General features: G+C 48.4%; 1 protein-coding gene across 1 annotated transcript in view; it reads left to right on the top strand.

The window, feature by feature from the left end:
- The first annotated feature begins 13786 nt into the window (after positions 1–13786).
- Positions 13787–17261, top strand: part of COL1A2 (collagen type I alpha 2 chain) — a 32202-nt gene continuing 28727 nt past the window's right edge. The window contains exons 1-4 of the mRNA XM_051963420.1: positions 13787–13986; positions 15896–15906; positions 16413–16430; positions 17017–17052. Coding sequence (XP_051819380.1) covers positions 13917–13986; positions 15896–15906; positions 16413–16430; positions 17017–17052 — 135 coding nt within the window. The 5' untranslated portion in view covers positions 13787–13916. The remainder of the gene's footprint in view (positions 13987–15895; positions 15907–16412; positions 16431–17016; positions 17053–17261) is intronic.

Consider the following 17261-nt stretch of genomic DNA (forward strand, 5'->3'; position numbering starts at 1 on the left):
GGCTCTCTCTTGTCCTCTGGGTCAAAAAGCAACTCATCTGTTAATATCTATAGCCTTTAAGAAATAGATTATTTGATCAGTGGAATAGGTTAGGTTCAAAGGACAAAACAGTCAATAACTTTTAATACTCTAGTGTTTAATAAACCCAAAGACCCCAAGAATGGGATTATGGGAGGTGTGAATTCGTGAATCTCATACTGAATGTTGACTTGTGAATTTCCCAAAAGTGTGAACTAATGTGTGTGAGCTAATGTGTGAACTGTCAAAGGTGTAAACCCAAGCACATAAGCATTGCTTCCATCAATTCCGGTCAGTTATCACCTTGTTTCAAGTTCTGGCTCATAACAGAAAAGGAAGGAATTTATGACCAAAGAAGAACTAGAGATCATTACTGATCACAAAATAGAAAATTTTGATTATATCAAATTGAAAAGTTTTTTATACAAACAAAACTAATGCAGATAAGATTAGAAGGGAAGCAATAAACTGGGAAAACATTTTTACAATCAAAGGTTCTGATAAAGGCCTCATTTACAAAATATATAGAGAACTGACTCTAATTTATAAGAAATCAAGCCATCCTCCAATTGATAAATGGTCAAAGGATATGAACAGACAATTCTCAGACAAAGAAATTGAAACTATTTCTAGCCATATGAAAAGATGCTCCAAGACATTATTAATCAGTGAAATGCAAATTAAGACAACTCTGAGATACTACTACATACCTATCAGATTGGCTAGAATGACAGGGAAAGATAATGCGGAATGTTGGAGGGGATGTGGGAAAACTGGGACACTGATGCATTGTTGGTGGAATTGTGAACACATCCAACTATTCTGGAGAACAATTTGGAACTATGCTCAAAAACTTATCAAACTGTGCATACCTTTTGATCCAGCAGTGTTACTACTGGGCTTATATCCCAAAGAGATCTTAAAGGAGGGAAAGGGACCTGTATGTGCCAGAATGTTTGTGGCTGCCCTTTTTGTATTGGCCAGAAACTGGAAACTGAGGGGACGCCCATCAGTTGGAGAATGGCTGAATAAATTGTGGTATATGAATATTGTGGAATATTATTGTTCTGTAAGAAATGACCAACAGGATGAATACAGAATGGCCTGGAGAGAACTGATGAACTGATGCTGAGTGAAATGAGCAGGACCAGGAGATCATTATATACTTTGTCAATGGTGATATATGATGATCAATTCTGATGGACGTGGCCCTCTTCAACAAAGAGATGAACCAAATCATTTCCAATGGAGCAGTAATGAACTGAACCAGCTACACTCAGTGAAAGAACTCTGGGAGATGACTATAAACCACTACATGAATTCCTAATCCCTCTATTTTTGCCCACCTGCTTTTTTGATTTCCTTCACAGGCTAATTGTACATTATTTTAAAGTCCAATTCTTTTTGTACAGCAAAATAACTATTTGGACATGTATACTTATTTTGTATTTAACTTATACTTTAACATATTTAACATGTATTGGTCAATCTGCCAAATTACCCATGTATATATCTCGTAAATAAAAAGGTATAATAAAAAAGTATTTAATTAATTAAAATAAAATAAAATATATTCCGTTTCAATCAGCCAAAATCTGTTTTCTTTCCCTCCCATCAAGTTGAGAATTTAAAAATAAAAATAGTTCCAAAGATAAACAGTTAATTAATTCTATTGTCAGCAGTCAATTAAATTCCTGAATTGGCCATGTCCAAAAATATTATCGCTGCACTCCAAATTTTTCTCCTTAATGTCTAAGGATGGATACTACATCTCATCGTTAGTCCCCCTAATCTCCTGATTGATTATTACACTGATCAGAATTCTTAATTCTTTCCAAGCTAATTGTGTTCACAATATTTTTGTTATATAAATCTCCTGATTTTTTTTTATTTAACTCTGTATCAGCTCCTCCAGTTTTCTACTCTTGGGAAAAATGAGTTCTCCCAGGTTTCTCTAGAATCATTCCCTTCATCATTTCTTAACAGCACAATAGCATCCCATCACCCTTATATGCCATAACTTGTTCATGCAATCTTCAATTTATGAGCACGCCCTTTGATTCCAATTTTTGGCTACCTCAACAAAGGCTAAAAATAGTTTTGCACATCCTTAAAGTTTGTTTTGTCAAAGAAGTGAGCAGGGTACCCTGAAGAAAGGCCATAGGAAGCATATACCAAGCAAGTCAGACCATTGCCATCACTTTGATTCTCATCTGCCCTCAGACCCTGATGGAGGGAGCTCAGGACCTCTTAGTATATGGTAAGAACTTGACAAAATTCATTGATCCATTCAATCTACCTATCCATGTATATAAATTCATAGCACATATTTATCTAAAGCTTTAAGGATTGCAAAATGCTTTATAAATACTATCTCATGATCAATTCTGATAGACCTGGCCATCTTCAGCAAATGAGATGAACCAAATCAGTTCCAGTGGAGCAGTAATGAACTGAATCAACTACACCCAGCAAAAGAACTCTGGGAGATGACTAAGAACCATTACATTGAATTCCCAATCCCTATATTTTTGCCCGCCTGCATTTTTGATTTCCTTCACAGGCTAATTGTACAATATCACAGAGTCCTATTCTTTTTATACAGCAAAATAACTGGACATTTATACTTATTTTGTATTTAATTTATACTTTAACATATTTAACATGTATTGGTCATCCTGCCATTTAGGGGAAGGGGTGGGAGGAAGGAGGGGAAAAATTGGAACAAAAGGTTTGGCAATTGTCAGTGCTGTAAAATTACCCATATATATAACTTGTAAATAAAAAGCTATTAACATTTTTTTAAAAGAAGAAAAAACTATCTCATTATATCCTAACAGCAACCATAGGAAATAGATAGTATTATTATCCCATTTTCCAAATGCAGAAACTATATCAGAGAGAAATTTAGCATCTTGCCCAGGATCACTCAGCTGTAAAATTTGAGTCTTCTCAACTCCAGTCAAGTGATCCAGATAAATTATATCCAAGTCTATGTCTTGATTAGTTCATCCATCCATCAATCTATCCTTTCATCTATCTACCCTTCTACCCATCCACCCATCACTCATCTATCCATTTCTTCATCCACCCATCTAGCCATCCATCCATTTATTCATCTACCCATCCATTCATCTATCTATCCACCTACCCACTCATCCATCTATCCATCCATTCATCCACTCATCTAACCATCTGACCACCCACCTATCCATCCATCCATCTATCAATCTATGAATTAAAACATTTATCCATCTACCCATCCACCCATCCACTCATTCATCTATCCATCTGTCTAACCAGGCTGGCTGCTTAGTCGCCACTTCCCTTTCTAGAGGTTTATGAACTGGTCTAGAATTTCCTGGAAGTAGCAGTCCAGTTCACTGCCCTATGGCTCCCAGACTCTGCTCCCTGGCCTTCTTGCTACCCTTCATCCACAACACGTCAGTTTCTCTGTTGGCCTTTGCAGTGCCCGTTCCTTGCATCAGGGATGCCCGCCCTTCTCACTACTTTTATCCCAAGCTTAGCTCGAATGCCACCGTCTACCGGAGGCCTTTCCTGAGGCCCCACAAAGCTACTGCAATTACCCCCAAGAGATCACTGATATTTATTTTACATATAATTATATGTGGGGCATTAGAACCACAGCAGAACACATGCTCTTTGGCTGTGGGGACTGTTAGGGCTGGAGACGTGTCTCAGGACCCTTCCCCAGGAGCCAGTGTCGGTCGATGTCCTGTGGTCGGTGTGGCCCCGGTCACTTCCCTCTCTATTGGGCAAGGAGCTCCTAATTGTGTACAGTGCCCATCATCATCCTTCCCTGAGAGGGGATGACTGGGGCATTTGTCTAAGGACCTATGTGGAGATTGTTTCAAGGTCTTCGGAGGACTTTATTACCTCTTAATCCTCTTTGAAGCTTCACTTTCCCTAAGAAGGGTCACTTTGCCCTTCACAAGCACCACAGTCTCTCCGTGAAATGATATTCCTTATCACCTTTCAACAGACAACAAGACCCACTCGCATCCCCTTTCTTTGTGCCAAGGGCTCCATCCTCCCCTCACCCAGGCTTCCAATCCCATGAGGCTCTGTCTCATGCCCCATGTCCAATTAGTTACCAACAATCTCTTCAAGCTCACCTCACCTGTTCTCCATCCCTAAGGCCGCCAGCCCTTACCTAGAACGTGATTCTCTCCTCTGGTCTCTGTCCCCTCTGGTCCATCTTCCTCTCAGCTATCGGAATGATATTCTTGGAACCCCAGTGTAACCATGTCAGTTGTTCAATAAACTTCGAGTCCGTTCTTGCTGGAATAAAACACAACTCTGTTGGTACCCACAAACCCCCTCTTTGGTATTTAAAGCCCTTTACAAGCCTATTCCAACCTGGCTTCCCACCCTTATTCAATGTTACTCCCTTCCACACACCCTTTAATACGGCTTCTTCCGTGTTCTCATTCGGGACATTCAGTGCCCCGTCTTTGCACAGACAAGGAGTGCTCTGCTCCCTCCCCGCCAGCTCCTGGAATCACTAGCTTCCTGCCAAGTCCAGTGTGTGTACCACCTTCTTCAACAGATTTCATCTTATTTTCTCTCTCTCATCATAGCAGATGATATCTCTTGCATCAAGAAAATCATCTTGGCTTTTGTTCATGTTGTGAATTTACATATATATGTTGAATTTATATATATGTATATATATAAGTGCTTTATTCATTCATATGTATATATGTCATATATGAGTATATGCAAATATATCTATATATTATAAATATCCCTCCTGATAAAAATGTAAATTCAGTAAAGTCAGGGAGTATGTCCTTCGGGATTTATATCCCTAGCATTTAACCCCTTGCCTGGTATGTAGTAGGTTCTTAATAAATGCTTATTGTTTCTCTAGGAAGAATCCTTGAGCCATCCTTCCATTAAGTGACAGTTTTTGTCTTCTGGTTTCATGTTTAATCAGAATCACCATGGATCAGCTCTTCTGACAATGCATTGGCTTGTTGGTCAATGGACAAAGGTCCTGCATTCTGAGTTCTGAGGGTGAAGTTCACGTCTGTGAATGGTAGGCAGTTTTGAGCATCCTCTGCTTTCTTGGCACTCCCAGCACCACTTCCCCTTTGTTTTCCAGATTGGCACGGGCAGAGAATGCCTAAAATTCACTTTTCCTTTGGTTCATTCTGCCCTCACCCAGTGTACACCACGAAACAAAAGAAGATTTGATCTTGCCTACCCTTCTCTTCTCCAAAGAGATCAAATGGAAGAACATAAGAGAAAGACTCTGCAGACTTTCAAGAGTGGTACAGGAGACATTATCATCATTATGGGGAGTGTAGGTGCTGGGTGAACCCATTCATCTCAGGGGCCCTCCTTTCTTCCCATATCTCTTCCCCCTCCTCCCAGCTGGGAACTCCGGACATTTAAGTCCCTGAAACCTGATTTTTCTGCTAAGAAGAATTCCTTTGGCAGAGGTCAGCCCCAACCCGCTCGTTCCCCAACCAACCGTTGGGCTAGGAGGCCACCTTTTAGCACTTGAGAAGCTCAGTTTGGCCTCCAAGGACACGAGGCAGGCGAGCAATCCCAGTGGACTCTGCTGGTTTCCCTCAGAACAAAGAGAGGGGAGTCCCTGTTTGCAGGGAGCTCATCCTAGTCTCCCTGCAAAGGATAAATTCCATTTCTGCAGCTGCCGCCCAGCTCCCAACTCTCTCTGCAGAGGCACATTCCAGAGGCAGCCCAGCTGTCCCGTGCTTGCCAAGCCCCAGCAAGCATTGCTCTCTTCCTGGGCAACTTCCGAGCTGTCCGAGCAAATGGTGTTAACCACGTCTGCCCCTGATCCTAACAGAAAATGCTGACGTCCTCCAAGGAAAGCAAGAGTTTGAGCAAGAGTTTGCTGTTAGCACTAAGTGAATATTAGCAACACACCCTCATACGCTTTATATACCGAAGAAAACTCTGACAGGTAAAGAAACAGAGGCACAGAAGGAGACTAGGCCATATCAAGGCAACAGAGGGAGGTCATGAACCATCCTAAAGATGGGGGGAGGGTGCTTTGCTGGACCAGCATCTTCTATGGAGCCAGAGTCACATAAGGTTTGGACAGCATTAAATCCTAGAAGGAATTTTCCAGGTGAGTGGGGTTGTCCTGATGTGTCTACACCAGGCTCAGACCCGAGAGAACGGAAAGGAAAGCAATCAGCCCAATTTGAGGTGAACCGAATTAAAACAGGAGGAGCCCCTGAGGGACGTCAAAAGGGACACAGGACTGGGAGATAGACTGCTAAGTTTGGACAGGAGGGCAACTTCTGAGCCTCCTCTTCTTCACCTGTGAAATGGGGATGATATTTGAACAGCCAGAAATCTCTGGGGGAAAACAGCAGGTTAGCTCCTAAGTAAATACCTGGTAATCTGAGGGTGAGACAAAGTAGCCATTCTAGCAGGTGGGGGAGTCAGGAAGGAAAGTCTTCCAGGAACCAGGAAGGAAAGTCTTCTAGGAACAGAGTTTGGTCAGCCAAAGCTTTGCAGGAGGAAGGACGAGATCAGGGAGTTTGTATTAATGTAAAATGGGAGAAGGGCAGGAAGCTGACCAAAGAGAAGGCCTTTAACTACCCAGCTGAGGGATTGGATTGGAGCTTATCCTTAAAGCAGCAGTAGCCCCTGGAGCTTCTGGATCAGGAGAGGAACAAGATCAGGTGATTTGGGAATATTCTGGGGGAGGGGGAAGGGGTTGGGGGAGCTTGATCAGAGAGAAGAGACACTGACCGCAAGAGGGCCAATCAGGCTCATGCAACCTGCCAAGAGAGAAGTGATATGACCTATAGGAGGGAAGAGCTAAGAGCAAAGGTGAGGAGGCAGAAATGATAATCATTAGAAATATATATGCATGTAATGTTCTTGTTTGGTTTTCTGGGCCTCTGGAGCAGCCTTCCTTTCAACAGAGTAATCACCACAAGAACAGCCAGGTGTTAAAGTCCAAATCCTTTACTATCTCCTTGCCTGGTGCCCAGTTAGCTTTCTCGGGGCCTTCAGAGGGGACTTGGTTTCAGTGGAGAAAATGCAGGCGGGGCCACCACGGTGGCATGAGATGGAGTGAGTCTGCGTCCAAGGGTTTGTGCTTCAGCCTCCAGCCACCACAAAGGTGGACGAGGGAGTCCTGCCTCCAGTCTGCTTGGCCTCTGGGCTCTCAGTCCCTGCTTATAAGCTCCACACTGAGTATAAGCCAATCATTCTATCACTAGGGAACCATTATTTGTTGTAAGATTAAATCAATCAAACTGAACAGTTAATCACCGTGCTAAACTAGAGAACCATTGTCTTATCAGTTCCACTGACTCATAAGAATCCTGGTTTCAGAATTGTGGCCCTCAAAATGTTTGTAGCACCCCTGTTTGTAGTGGCTAGAAACTGGAAAATGAATGGATGCCCATCCATTGGAGAATGGCTGGGTAAATTGTGGTATATGAATGTTATGGAATATTATTGCTCTGTAAGGAATGACCAGCAGGATGAATACAGAGAGGACTGGCGAGACTTACATGGACTGATGCTAAGTGAGATGAGCAGAACCAGGAGATCATTATACACTTCGACAACGATATTGTATGAGGATGTATTCTGATAGAAGATGATTTCTATGACAAAGAGATCTAACTCAGTTTCAATGGATAAATGATGGACAGAAACAGCTACACCCAAAGAAGGAACACTGGGAAACGAATGTGAACTATTTGCAGTTTTGATTTTCTTCCCGGGTTATTTACACCTTCTGAATCCAATTCTCCCTGTGCAACAGGAGAACTGTTCAGTTCTGCAAATATGTATTGTATCTATATTTAACATTTTTAGGACTGCTTGCCATCTTGGGGGGTGGGGTGGAGGGAGAGAGGGGAAAAAAATCGAAACATAAGCGAGTGCAAGGGATAATGTTGTAAAAAATTACCCTGGCATGGATTCTGTCAACACAAAGTTATTATTAAATAAAAAAAATTTTAAAAAACCAGAATTGTGGCCCATAACATTCGTGTGTGTGTGTGTGTGTGTGTGTGTGTGTGTGTGTGTGTGTGTGTGTGTGTAATCATTAGAAATCAATGCAATGTGGTGCCCGAGGGAAAGAAACCATTGGAGGATTACTCCAGGCTGGAGAGGCGGCCTGACTAGGTGGATGGTGATGTTCTGAATAGAAAGAGAAAAATCTGGAGGAAAGCTGGGAGACAAAGACAGAGGGATGGAGAGAGACAGGGAGAGCAGAGAGAAAGAATTAAGACCCAGAATGAGGGAGAGAGAAAGAAACACAAAGATAGAGAGACAGAAAAGGAGAGAGTTCCATTTTAGGCATGTTGAGTTTGAGATTGCGGATAGCTCATCAGGGAATTGACCAACAGGCACAAGAGGAGCTCAAGCAAGAGACTGAAGACTTGGGATAGCAAGATCTCGCTTAGGCTTAGGGTCCAGGAGAAAAGGCTGATAAGGATGGAGACTAGAAAAAGGTCAATACAGAGCACTGAAGAGACCACGGGTGAATGGGAATCATTCAAATGAGTATTGAGAATGAATGTGTCTGTACTGGACTACCTGCCATCGAGGGGAGGGGGTGGGAAGAAGGAGGGGAAATTTGGAATAAAAGGTTGTGCAAGGGGCAATGTTGGAAAAATTACCCATGCGTATGCTTTGTAAATAAAAAGCTTTAATTAAAAAAAAAAAGAAAAGAAAAAAGAATGGATGTGTCCCATTGTGGGGGGGGGGGGGGAGGGGAGGAGAATGAAGTGAGTACCCTGGCAATGAGCTTCTTGTATTCCACCTCTCCCTCTGCCAATGTCTCCTCACTTACCATTATGTTTCTGCTACAAATCCAGCAGAATTTTATTTAGTACCAACTGTGGGCCGGGCACCATGCTTGGTGCTGGGGGGAGCTAAGACAGAAGGAAATCAGCCCCTAATTAACAACCCACCTAGGGCCACACAACAACCAAAGTCTGGGGAGTGGGAAATGTGTGATTGGGAGTGGGGGTTAAGAATGCGGGTTCTGAGGAGAGCCTTGAAGGGACCTGGCCTTCCAGAGGACCTGGCCTTCCAGAGGACCTGGCCTTCCAGAGGACCTGGCCTTCCTGAGGACCTGGGTTCTAGTTCCTCAGTTTCCCACCTCTGCTGCCCCGGAACAGCTCCCTCTGTGGAAGAGTCAGCAGGAGCATTTCTCGTCCCGCCCACCTGTCATGGAGGAGTCAGCAGATCCCGTGAAGGCTGGCGAAGACTCTCTGGGACCCTCTACCTCAGCATGCCTCGGGGCATCAGGCCTCCCTCTGCCCGCTGAAGGGCCAGTGTCCCGGCAGAAAGAAGAAGGGAGCACACACCCAGACGAGCACCTGTGAATGAAAGCGCCCAACCAGGGAAGGAAGGGCAGTGAGAAAGATGTAAGGAGCCCGGGCTCGGGCCTGACGTCCAGGCAAGCCTCCGAAGAGCCGGGGACAACGTGCATCGGGACAAAGGAAATCCCGAGGATAAGCAGTGTGGAAAGAGCCCTGGGCGAGGAGCTGGGTTTCCATCCCGTAATCTCCCCAGGCTCAGTTTCCCCCACTGTACAGCTTCCTGGTCCTTCCTCTCCACATCGTGGACTCCCCTCGCTTCCCCAGATGGACAGCGGGGGCCGAGCTTGGCGGCGAAGAGCCCACAGCGGGGCAGGACTGTCTGGGGTCCAGGAACCAATGAGCGAGAGGGGGAAGGCTCCGCGTCCGCCTCGCTGCCCATCCCCCCGCCCCCGCCCAGGCCCAGATGCTGTCTGACTGAGTGCGCTGGGGCCGCCACATCAGCAGCGAGGGGGGAGGGCCGACTGCTGGTCCTCGGGCCCCAGCCGCTTGGCGCCGAGAGCCGAGCTGCGCTTCCCCTGACGCTCCTCGAGCTTTGCCCCGGCGCTTTGGGTCCCTCCAAAGGCCCCGATCGCTGAGCTCTCGGGAGCCCCCGCGCTGCTGGGTGATCCCGCACGACTAGCGCGCATCTGTCGGCGCCGATTGTGGGCCCGGGCTGGGCTCCCCGCACATATCGTCTCCTCCGGGGCTCACATCGCCCCTGAGAGGCGGCTTATCTCTTGCCCCCATTTTCGCAGAGAGGACAACGAGGCGGCGTGAGCCCCCTGAAGTCAGGGACCCCTGAGTTCGAATCGGGCTTCAGACGTTCTGTGTGATCCTGGACAAATCACTTCCTCCACGTTGCCTCAGTTTCCCCATCTGTAAAATGAGCTGGAGAAGGAAACGGCAACCGCTCAGTATCTTCACACACACACGAAAATCCCAAGTGCAGTCCCAGAGAATCAAGACTCAACTAATTGATATAACAACAATTTTCACAAATGAGGAAACTGAGGCAAACAGAGGTGACTTGCCCCGGGTTCAAATGCTGGGAAGGGTCTGAGGCCAAATATTCTACTGGCTGCAGCATCTCAATGCCTTCAGCAAGGAAGGCGGTTCTTTCAGGAGCCTCTGGAAGGGTTTGTTCATTAGGGAATCTGTCCCTACAAATCCATGTTGAAAGCTTTTGAGACTGAGAGCTAGAAGGGACGTCACTGGCCCTCTGGCAGTCAGCAGAAATCCACTTCCTACCAATACCGACTCAATGGTAATGGCAGTGGCTGCAACCGAGGCAAACAGAAGGCATGTGACTAGCTCAGGGTCACACAGTTAGGAAGTACTGAGGGTTAGAAGGTTCATATGACCGATGAAGATCCAGCAAAGGAAACTGGGAAGGGTTTAAGCAGTTAAGAAGAAAAGAGAGAGCCGTGTTCCCCACACCTGCAGAAAAGAGTGTCTAGAAGGGGAGAGGGGCCAGCAGCATCAAAGGCTGCAGGGAGAGCAGGGAGAATGCCCACTGGATTTGCCCCTAAGAGATCATTGTTAACTTGGGAGAGGGCAGTTTCTGCGGGATAAAGAGGTTGGAAGCCACTTTGCTCCAGAGTGGGAAGAAGGAAGGTGGAGCCCTGATTGTGGATGCCTTTTCAGAGGGCTCCGCCACAAAGGCAGAAGAAAAATAGGGCCCAGTTAGAGGTGAGGAAGGATCAAGTGAGGGTCGGGGTTTGTTTTATTGTTGAGGATGAAGATGTTTCTGGTAGAGAAGAAGCAGTAGGCAAGGGGAGTGAGAGCAGGATCAAAGGGCACATTTGAACAGGTGAGGGCATTGTTATAAGGCCACCTCCTCAGGAACACAGAGGTGAAGTCCCCAAGTCTACTGGCTCTCCACCTCTCCCTCTGCCCTCCCTCACATAACCCTGCTCTTTCTCACATCAAGAGCTCCAGTCCCATGACCCCTGGATTCTCTCCCAAGCCATCTCCCCAGAAGGAGATCCTTTCTCCTCTTTGTCCCATCTTGACCTTCTGGCAAACGAATCCAGCTCCGCACTGTTCTCTTCTCTCGAGTCCCTGGCTTTATCATGTCTCTCACTGCTCTGCCCATTTCCAGCCTTGGATCACTCCTAGCACTCCCACTCTATTTCTTCTCACATGCTGCTGCACAAAGGTGGAGCAAATCCACCTAACTGTTCGGACCGGGTCCACTACAAACGGATATCATTCTCAATCGGGCCCTCACTGCCGCCAGGCAATCCTGCTTTACCTCCTTCCCTTCTCCGCTCACTGTCCCACTCTCCACAGCATCTCCTACCAACTTTCTCATCCCTCCTAAAACCTTCCGTGGTGTCTTCCTCCTACCTCAGCTGATAACTTTGTTTCAGAGTTCACAGAAAAAATTGAGGCTATTCTCTGTGAGCTCCCTTTTCCCATTTCCTATCGCGCAAGTGGGTTATGTGAGGGAGGGCAGAGGTGGGAAGCCAGTGGGGACTTCTGAGTTGCTGCCCACAGAGATAGCGCACTTGTGGGTATTGACAAGGTGGAGGGCATGACCACATAGCTGAGGCAGAGTGGAGGTCGTGGGAAATGAGCAGATTTAGAAAGTGAAGCAGTCAGAGTATCTCAAGTGCTGAAGTGCCAGGTACAGAGGCAAGGGTTGGGGAAGAGAGAAAATTGTAAACAAACACTGAACTCATTCAGGAAGGAAGGAGAGAGTCCTGGAGCTTCTATACACAGCAGGTACTGAGTGAAAGAGGCAGTAGCATTATGAATCGGCTCTAACAGGGTCCAGGGAGCTGATTGTTAAATTTTCAATATGAACATTTATACCTCAGCAGAGACTAAAAGTCAGGGCTTGATTTGTTGATTTCTGGACATAAGAAAGTGATGGAGAAAATGCTGGTGCAGATGAAATGGAAAAAGTAGGTCTGGCGCCAATTGTTTTTCAGAGCCCATCCCACTCCGGGGCACCGGGCAGAAGTGGAGGGGGTCTCCCTCTGTGAATCTGTCCTCTTTATTTGGGGTCTTTCATAGTGTGGGGAATGGAGTCTGGGACACCTCATTTCCTTGGTCTGGATGTCCAGAGAAAGAGCAAAGGGAATCGGAAAGGGGGGGCAAGAGGGAGCAGAGAGAACAGGGGGAACTAAGGAGCCCAGGACAAGTGAGGGAGGACAGGCAGGGAGGAGTGAGCAGAGCTGGGCTAGCTGTTGCTCCCTTACTTGGGGCTGTTTTCATGGGAAAGGGAGACTGGCTGGGCCTCAGGTTGCCCTAGACTACTGGCTTTGGGGATTAGCTCAGTGTCTTCTGGCCCTGGCTCTCCCCAGCTTCCCTTGGCTGTGAGGGGTGGGGGCTGTCGGCAGACGGGGCCAGGCCAGCTCATACTGCAGGAGGAAGGGGGAGCAGGGGGATTTTTTTTCCCTCCTCCACAGAGCTGCAAGATCTACTTTTCTTGGGCCCTGCCCCCAAACTAAGGGAAAGTGGGTATGGAATGAGGGAGGGGGAGCCTCCCAGGAGCTGGATCCTCAGCAATCTGCTTCTCGAGTCTGGAAGACAAAGGTTCAAAGCCTGCCTCAGTCTCTTCAGTAGTAAAACTCTCCAAAGAGCCTTCTCCAACTTCTGAGGTCACTTGAGTCTTGATCCTCAAGGGCCCGGCAACAGAGCCCCTAGGTCAGAAAGCCTGAGCCCCCTGTGAGCCTCGAAAGGCAAACAGACCAGAAGCAGGCTCCCAGTGAGGTCACCGCTCTAAAGAAGGAAGCCCATTTTCCATCCCTTTCTGGTGGGGCAGAGATTTCAGTGAGTGAGAGCGACGGGGACTCCCTCAGAGCTCAGCTTGGACCACTCCCCGGGGACAGTCCCGAGCCAGGGTGTGGTTAGGGTTGGGTGCTTTGTGGCTGGGTAAGCGGGGTGGGGAGAGTGCTGGAGGGGAGGGGGGTTCCCTGCCCCCGTGCCACGCTGTACTAACCCCCCCTCCCACCTCCTCCAGTCTCCCCATCCTCACTCCTCCCCTTCTCGGCCTTTCCCTACCCCCCAAAACCGCGACTGGCACAGGTAAAGTAGAACCTGGACAGTTCCTGCCCCGTGTCCCTCCCTCCGGCCCACCCCCTTCCTCAGTGCCCCGAGCGGGGACCTCGGGGCCACTCAGATGGGCCCAATCTGTGAGTGTCTGGGCAGGGAAGTATGGGGGGGGGGGGGAGAGCCAAGTCATAATTTCCTTCTTAAGCTTCAAAATTGTCCACGTCCTCACAAAGAATGGAACCAATTTGAGCGCCCCGCCCCGCCCCGAAGCCCCCCCTCGAGTCTCCGCCCAGCTCCCCCCTCTCGGCCCCGGGCCCCCGCCAGCCGCCTCCGATTGGCTGTTGCGCGCTTGGGGCCACCCCAGGCCCCCCGAGCCGTGGGCCGGATAAATACAGGCGGCCGGCCGACCTTATTTTAGCATCCAGCCGGCGGCCGGTGGTCTTCCTGTCGGCCGGACCCACGACTCAGCGTCCTCCGCTCCTCCGACAGCCCCCGGCCCGGCCCGCGCCCCAAGGAGTCTGCATGTCCGTCTGAGGTCCGTCCGTCCCTCGGACCGCAGACATGCTCAGCTTTGCGGACGCGCGCCTCTGGCTGCTGCTCGCGGCCACTTGGTGCCTGGCCGCAGCTCAGGGTAAGCGGGCCTCGGGCCGGGGGCTGGAGCCACGGGGCGTCCCAGGAGTGGAAAACTTAGGGGGCAGCCGGCGCGGCCCCGGGACAGCCAGGGACGGCCAGGCTGCTCTGGCTAGCAGCTGTGCAAGTAGCTCGGGGCTGGAGTTCAAATTGCGGCGTCTCTAGAGCAGCTGCCGGGTGTCGCCTCTCCCAGCCCCATCCCGCTTCCCCCCAACTTCTACCTCAGTCTCCTCGGCTGTAAACCGAGGGAGGTGCCTTCCCAAGGTGTCCCCTCCGTCCCTCCGGTTCCTCATCCTCGCATGTTCTCGGAGAGCATCCCCAACAAGCTTGTTTGCGTGCCCAGGCTGGCCGCCCGGGGGTCCTCCTGACCCTGGAGGCGTCGGTGTGCACTGGGCGCCCTCTTCTGGGCAGTCTGAGAAGGGCCCCGGGACGGCGTGGGCCGGGCTTTCCCCAATACCCCAGTTCCACTTTGGGGACGCTGAGGTTCCTCGAAGGCCGGTCGCGCTAAAGCCGCCGTTATCTTAGGAAGCCGCCCCGTCTGGGCACGCCTGTGGGCAATCCGAGACTCCCTGCCCGCCGCAGCCCAACGAGGGGAGCGAGAGCCCTCTGGAGGCGGGAGAGGGGGGCTTTCTTAGGGGCGTCTCAAGAACCAGGAAACTAGAGGAAGCTCGCCTACCTCTGTGCTTTAGAGAGATCACCCCCCCCCCAGCCGTCGAGGCCCCCGTATTGCTGGGAATGGGCAGGGAGGGGGGCTAGGGACTGACTCGAACCGAACGGACAACCCGGGCGGGGCGGGGCACAAGGCTGTGGAGGGGAGGGGGGATAAAGAAAGGGGCTGAGGGCGGGTCCGCTGCATTACGTACTCCACATCGGACCCTATTCCTCGATATCTGCACGCCCAAGTCCAAAACTCAGTTAAATCCTGCCTCTCTGCTCTGATGGAAGGAAGCAAAAAAAGAAATAAGCAAATCGCTCATTCGGGTTGCCCAGTTGCGGAAGAGGCGAGCTCGCATTATTTGCACCCCACCCCACCTCCAGTTGGTGGAGACAGCGAAAGGACGAGCCCAATTTCCTTTCTGTGGCACCCAACAGAAGGGGGGATATCTGTCACCCCAGAAATAGTTCCGGGAGCATTTTTCTAAGGATCAATTACCTACCCCAAATTGGAGCAGGACCCTTGCTTAAAGTCAGGATATGGCTCATTATACCCCACCCAGTGGGGTGAGCTACAGTTTTGGCCAGTTTTGAAACTTAGGAAGGAAATCCAACAATATTGACTTGTTTCTCTTTTTAGTCTTTGAGACATTTAAGAGTAATTGAAGCTCAGGGCCAGAGCCAGGAGTCTTGGAGAATCTGCTCTGTCCTGCCCCAGCTCCCCGCTCCTTCCTCCTAGCCACCTTAGAGGGGCTGGTACAAGGGTTCAGTTTTCTAGTTCAGTATGGCATCTGCCAGGGCCTGGAGCAAAGCCCAGGATGCCCTTTTTGCCCAAGAGAGGGCATTGGAAACCAGTTACTGTGGAGAAGTTTTAAGCTGTGGTTGTAAATCACTTGCTAATGAATATCCCCACCTGGAGAATTTCACTTATCTGCCAATGCTCTTAATTAGCAATTAATTCTCAGCTGATTCCCCTTCATGGACTGGGACTCAGTGTGCTATAAACCCCTGTCCAATTATGTGAGGGCCAGATGCTGGCCCAGACCACCTCTGATGGGATCTGATCTCCCTCCACCCACCTCCCACTTCCAGTGCTTCTCTTCAAAGCTATAGGACACGATGGGGCTTTTCCAATGATTCCGACCATTCCTCTTTTGGTTTTCATCATCTGCCTTGTGGCTGCTATTCCATGTCAGTGACTCAATGATGTCTTAATCCAAAATAATGATGTCTCTCTTTTCTCCTTTCCCCTACAGCTGTACAGGAGGTCAGTATCACTTTTCCCTATTCTTGCTTATAGTTTGGGAGCCAGGCTCAAGTTACTTGGGGGAAAGGGGTGTGCACACTGTCACTGATAGGCAGCAATCCCAAGAACTGTAGGAAGGCTCTTGGTGGCAGGTGGTAGGGACTGGCTGCCCACGCAAGGGCCCACCCTTGTGGGCTGGGCCATGGCAAGGAGAGCCTGCATAAGGAAGAGGGGGAGGCTGGGGCTTCTGAGCAGTCCCATGGGCAAGAGGACCGTGGAAAGCCAGGGACACTTTTCCCTCCTAACAATCTGGGAAGGATGAAGCCTTTATACCTGTCTGCAGGCAAGATCCTTAACTCGCCCCAAGCAGCCAGGTGTGCACAGAGCCAGTTTGTCACCAGTAAATAAATGAATGGTCTTGCTAACATCGAAATGTCCATTTCCAAATGCTAACCTGAAGTCCATCAGCTAGACATGCCTCTCTGGCTTGTTCTTCCCAATGACTTTCGATTCTTTCTTCCCACCAGCCACCCAGAGGAAGAAAGGTAAGCATGAATTCATTCTTTTAAAATTTGAAGATGCACAAACTTTTCACAGTTGAAGTTCATATGATATGTGGTAGATTTAAAAAAATATGTGGGGGGGGTTCAACTTTTTGACTGGGTCAACTGGGAGTTAATTAGGTAAATGACAAAATCCATGAAATTAGAAGAAAACAAAGGAGAATCTGGCTCTCCTCCCAAATGAGTCAGCCTTGATTGCATGCTAAAGACATGTCTGAAAGTGCCCGATGGTGTGGCTGTAATGGGTTAAGGTTAATGAGTCTAATCTGAGGAATGTTTACAAGGTTTTCATGTCTACATATGCTGTCCAATCTGTAGCAAAGATCTTTTCATACCCTACAATTTGCCCTCGATAGGAATACCAGCACAGGTATTGCCAGAAGGGCTGGCAGTTGTTGTTGGGTGCTCTTCCCTCCCCCATTTTAAAAAAGGCTATATTCAAATTCACTTTGACCACAGTGGCTTAGTTAGTCTAGTCCCAACAATGAACCAGACTTGAGAATAATTTAATTGTTCACCAGAAGTCACCTTGAGCTTTATAGCTGAGTTGTGTTTCTCTCTCTTGAAGGGACCACAAGGAGATAGAGGTCCACGAGGTCAAAGGGTAAGAAATCTTGATTTATAAAATCCAATTATATTAGAACAACTTGCAATAAAAATCCCTAGAAACTGGCAAAGTAATTTACAATAAGCAACGATTTGAACAGAGCATGTTGTAAATGGTCCAACTGGGTAGCCAATGGAGCAAATATATTCATGTTCATTGATCCATTTTTCACCACTACCACCTTGCCCCCCGCCCCCAAATCTGCA

The sequence above is a fragment of the Antechinus flavipes genome, chromosome 5 (genome assembly GCF_016432865.1).
Source record: "Antechinus flavipes isolate AdamAnt ecotype Samford, QLD, Australia chromosome 5, AdamAnt_v2, whole genome shotgun sequence".
NCBI lineage: Eukaryota > Metazoa > Chordata > Mammalia > Dasyuromorphia > Dasyuridae > Antechinus > Antechinus flavipes.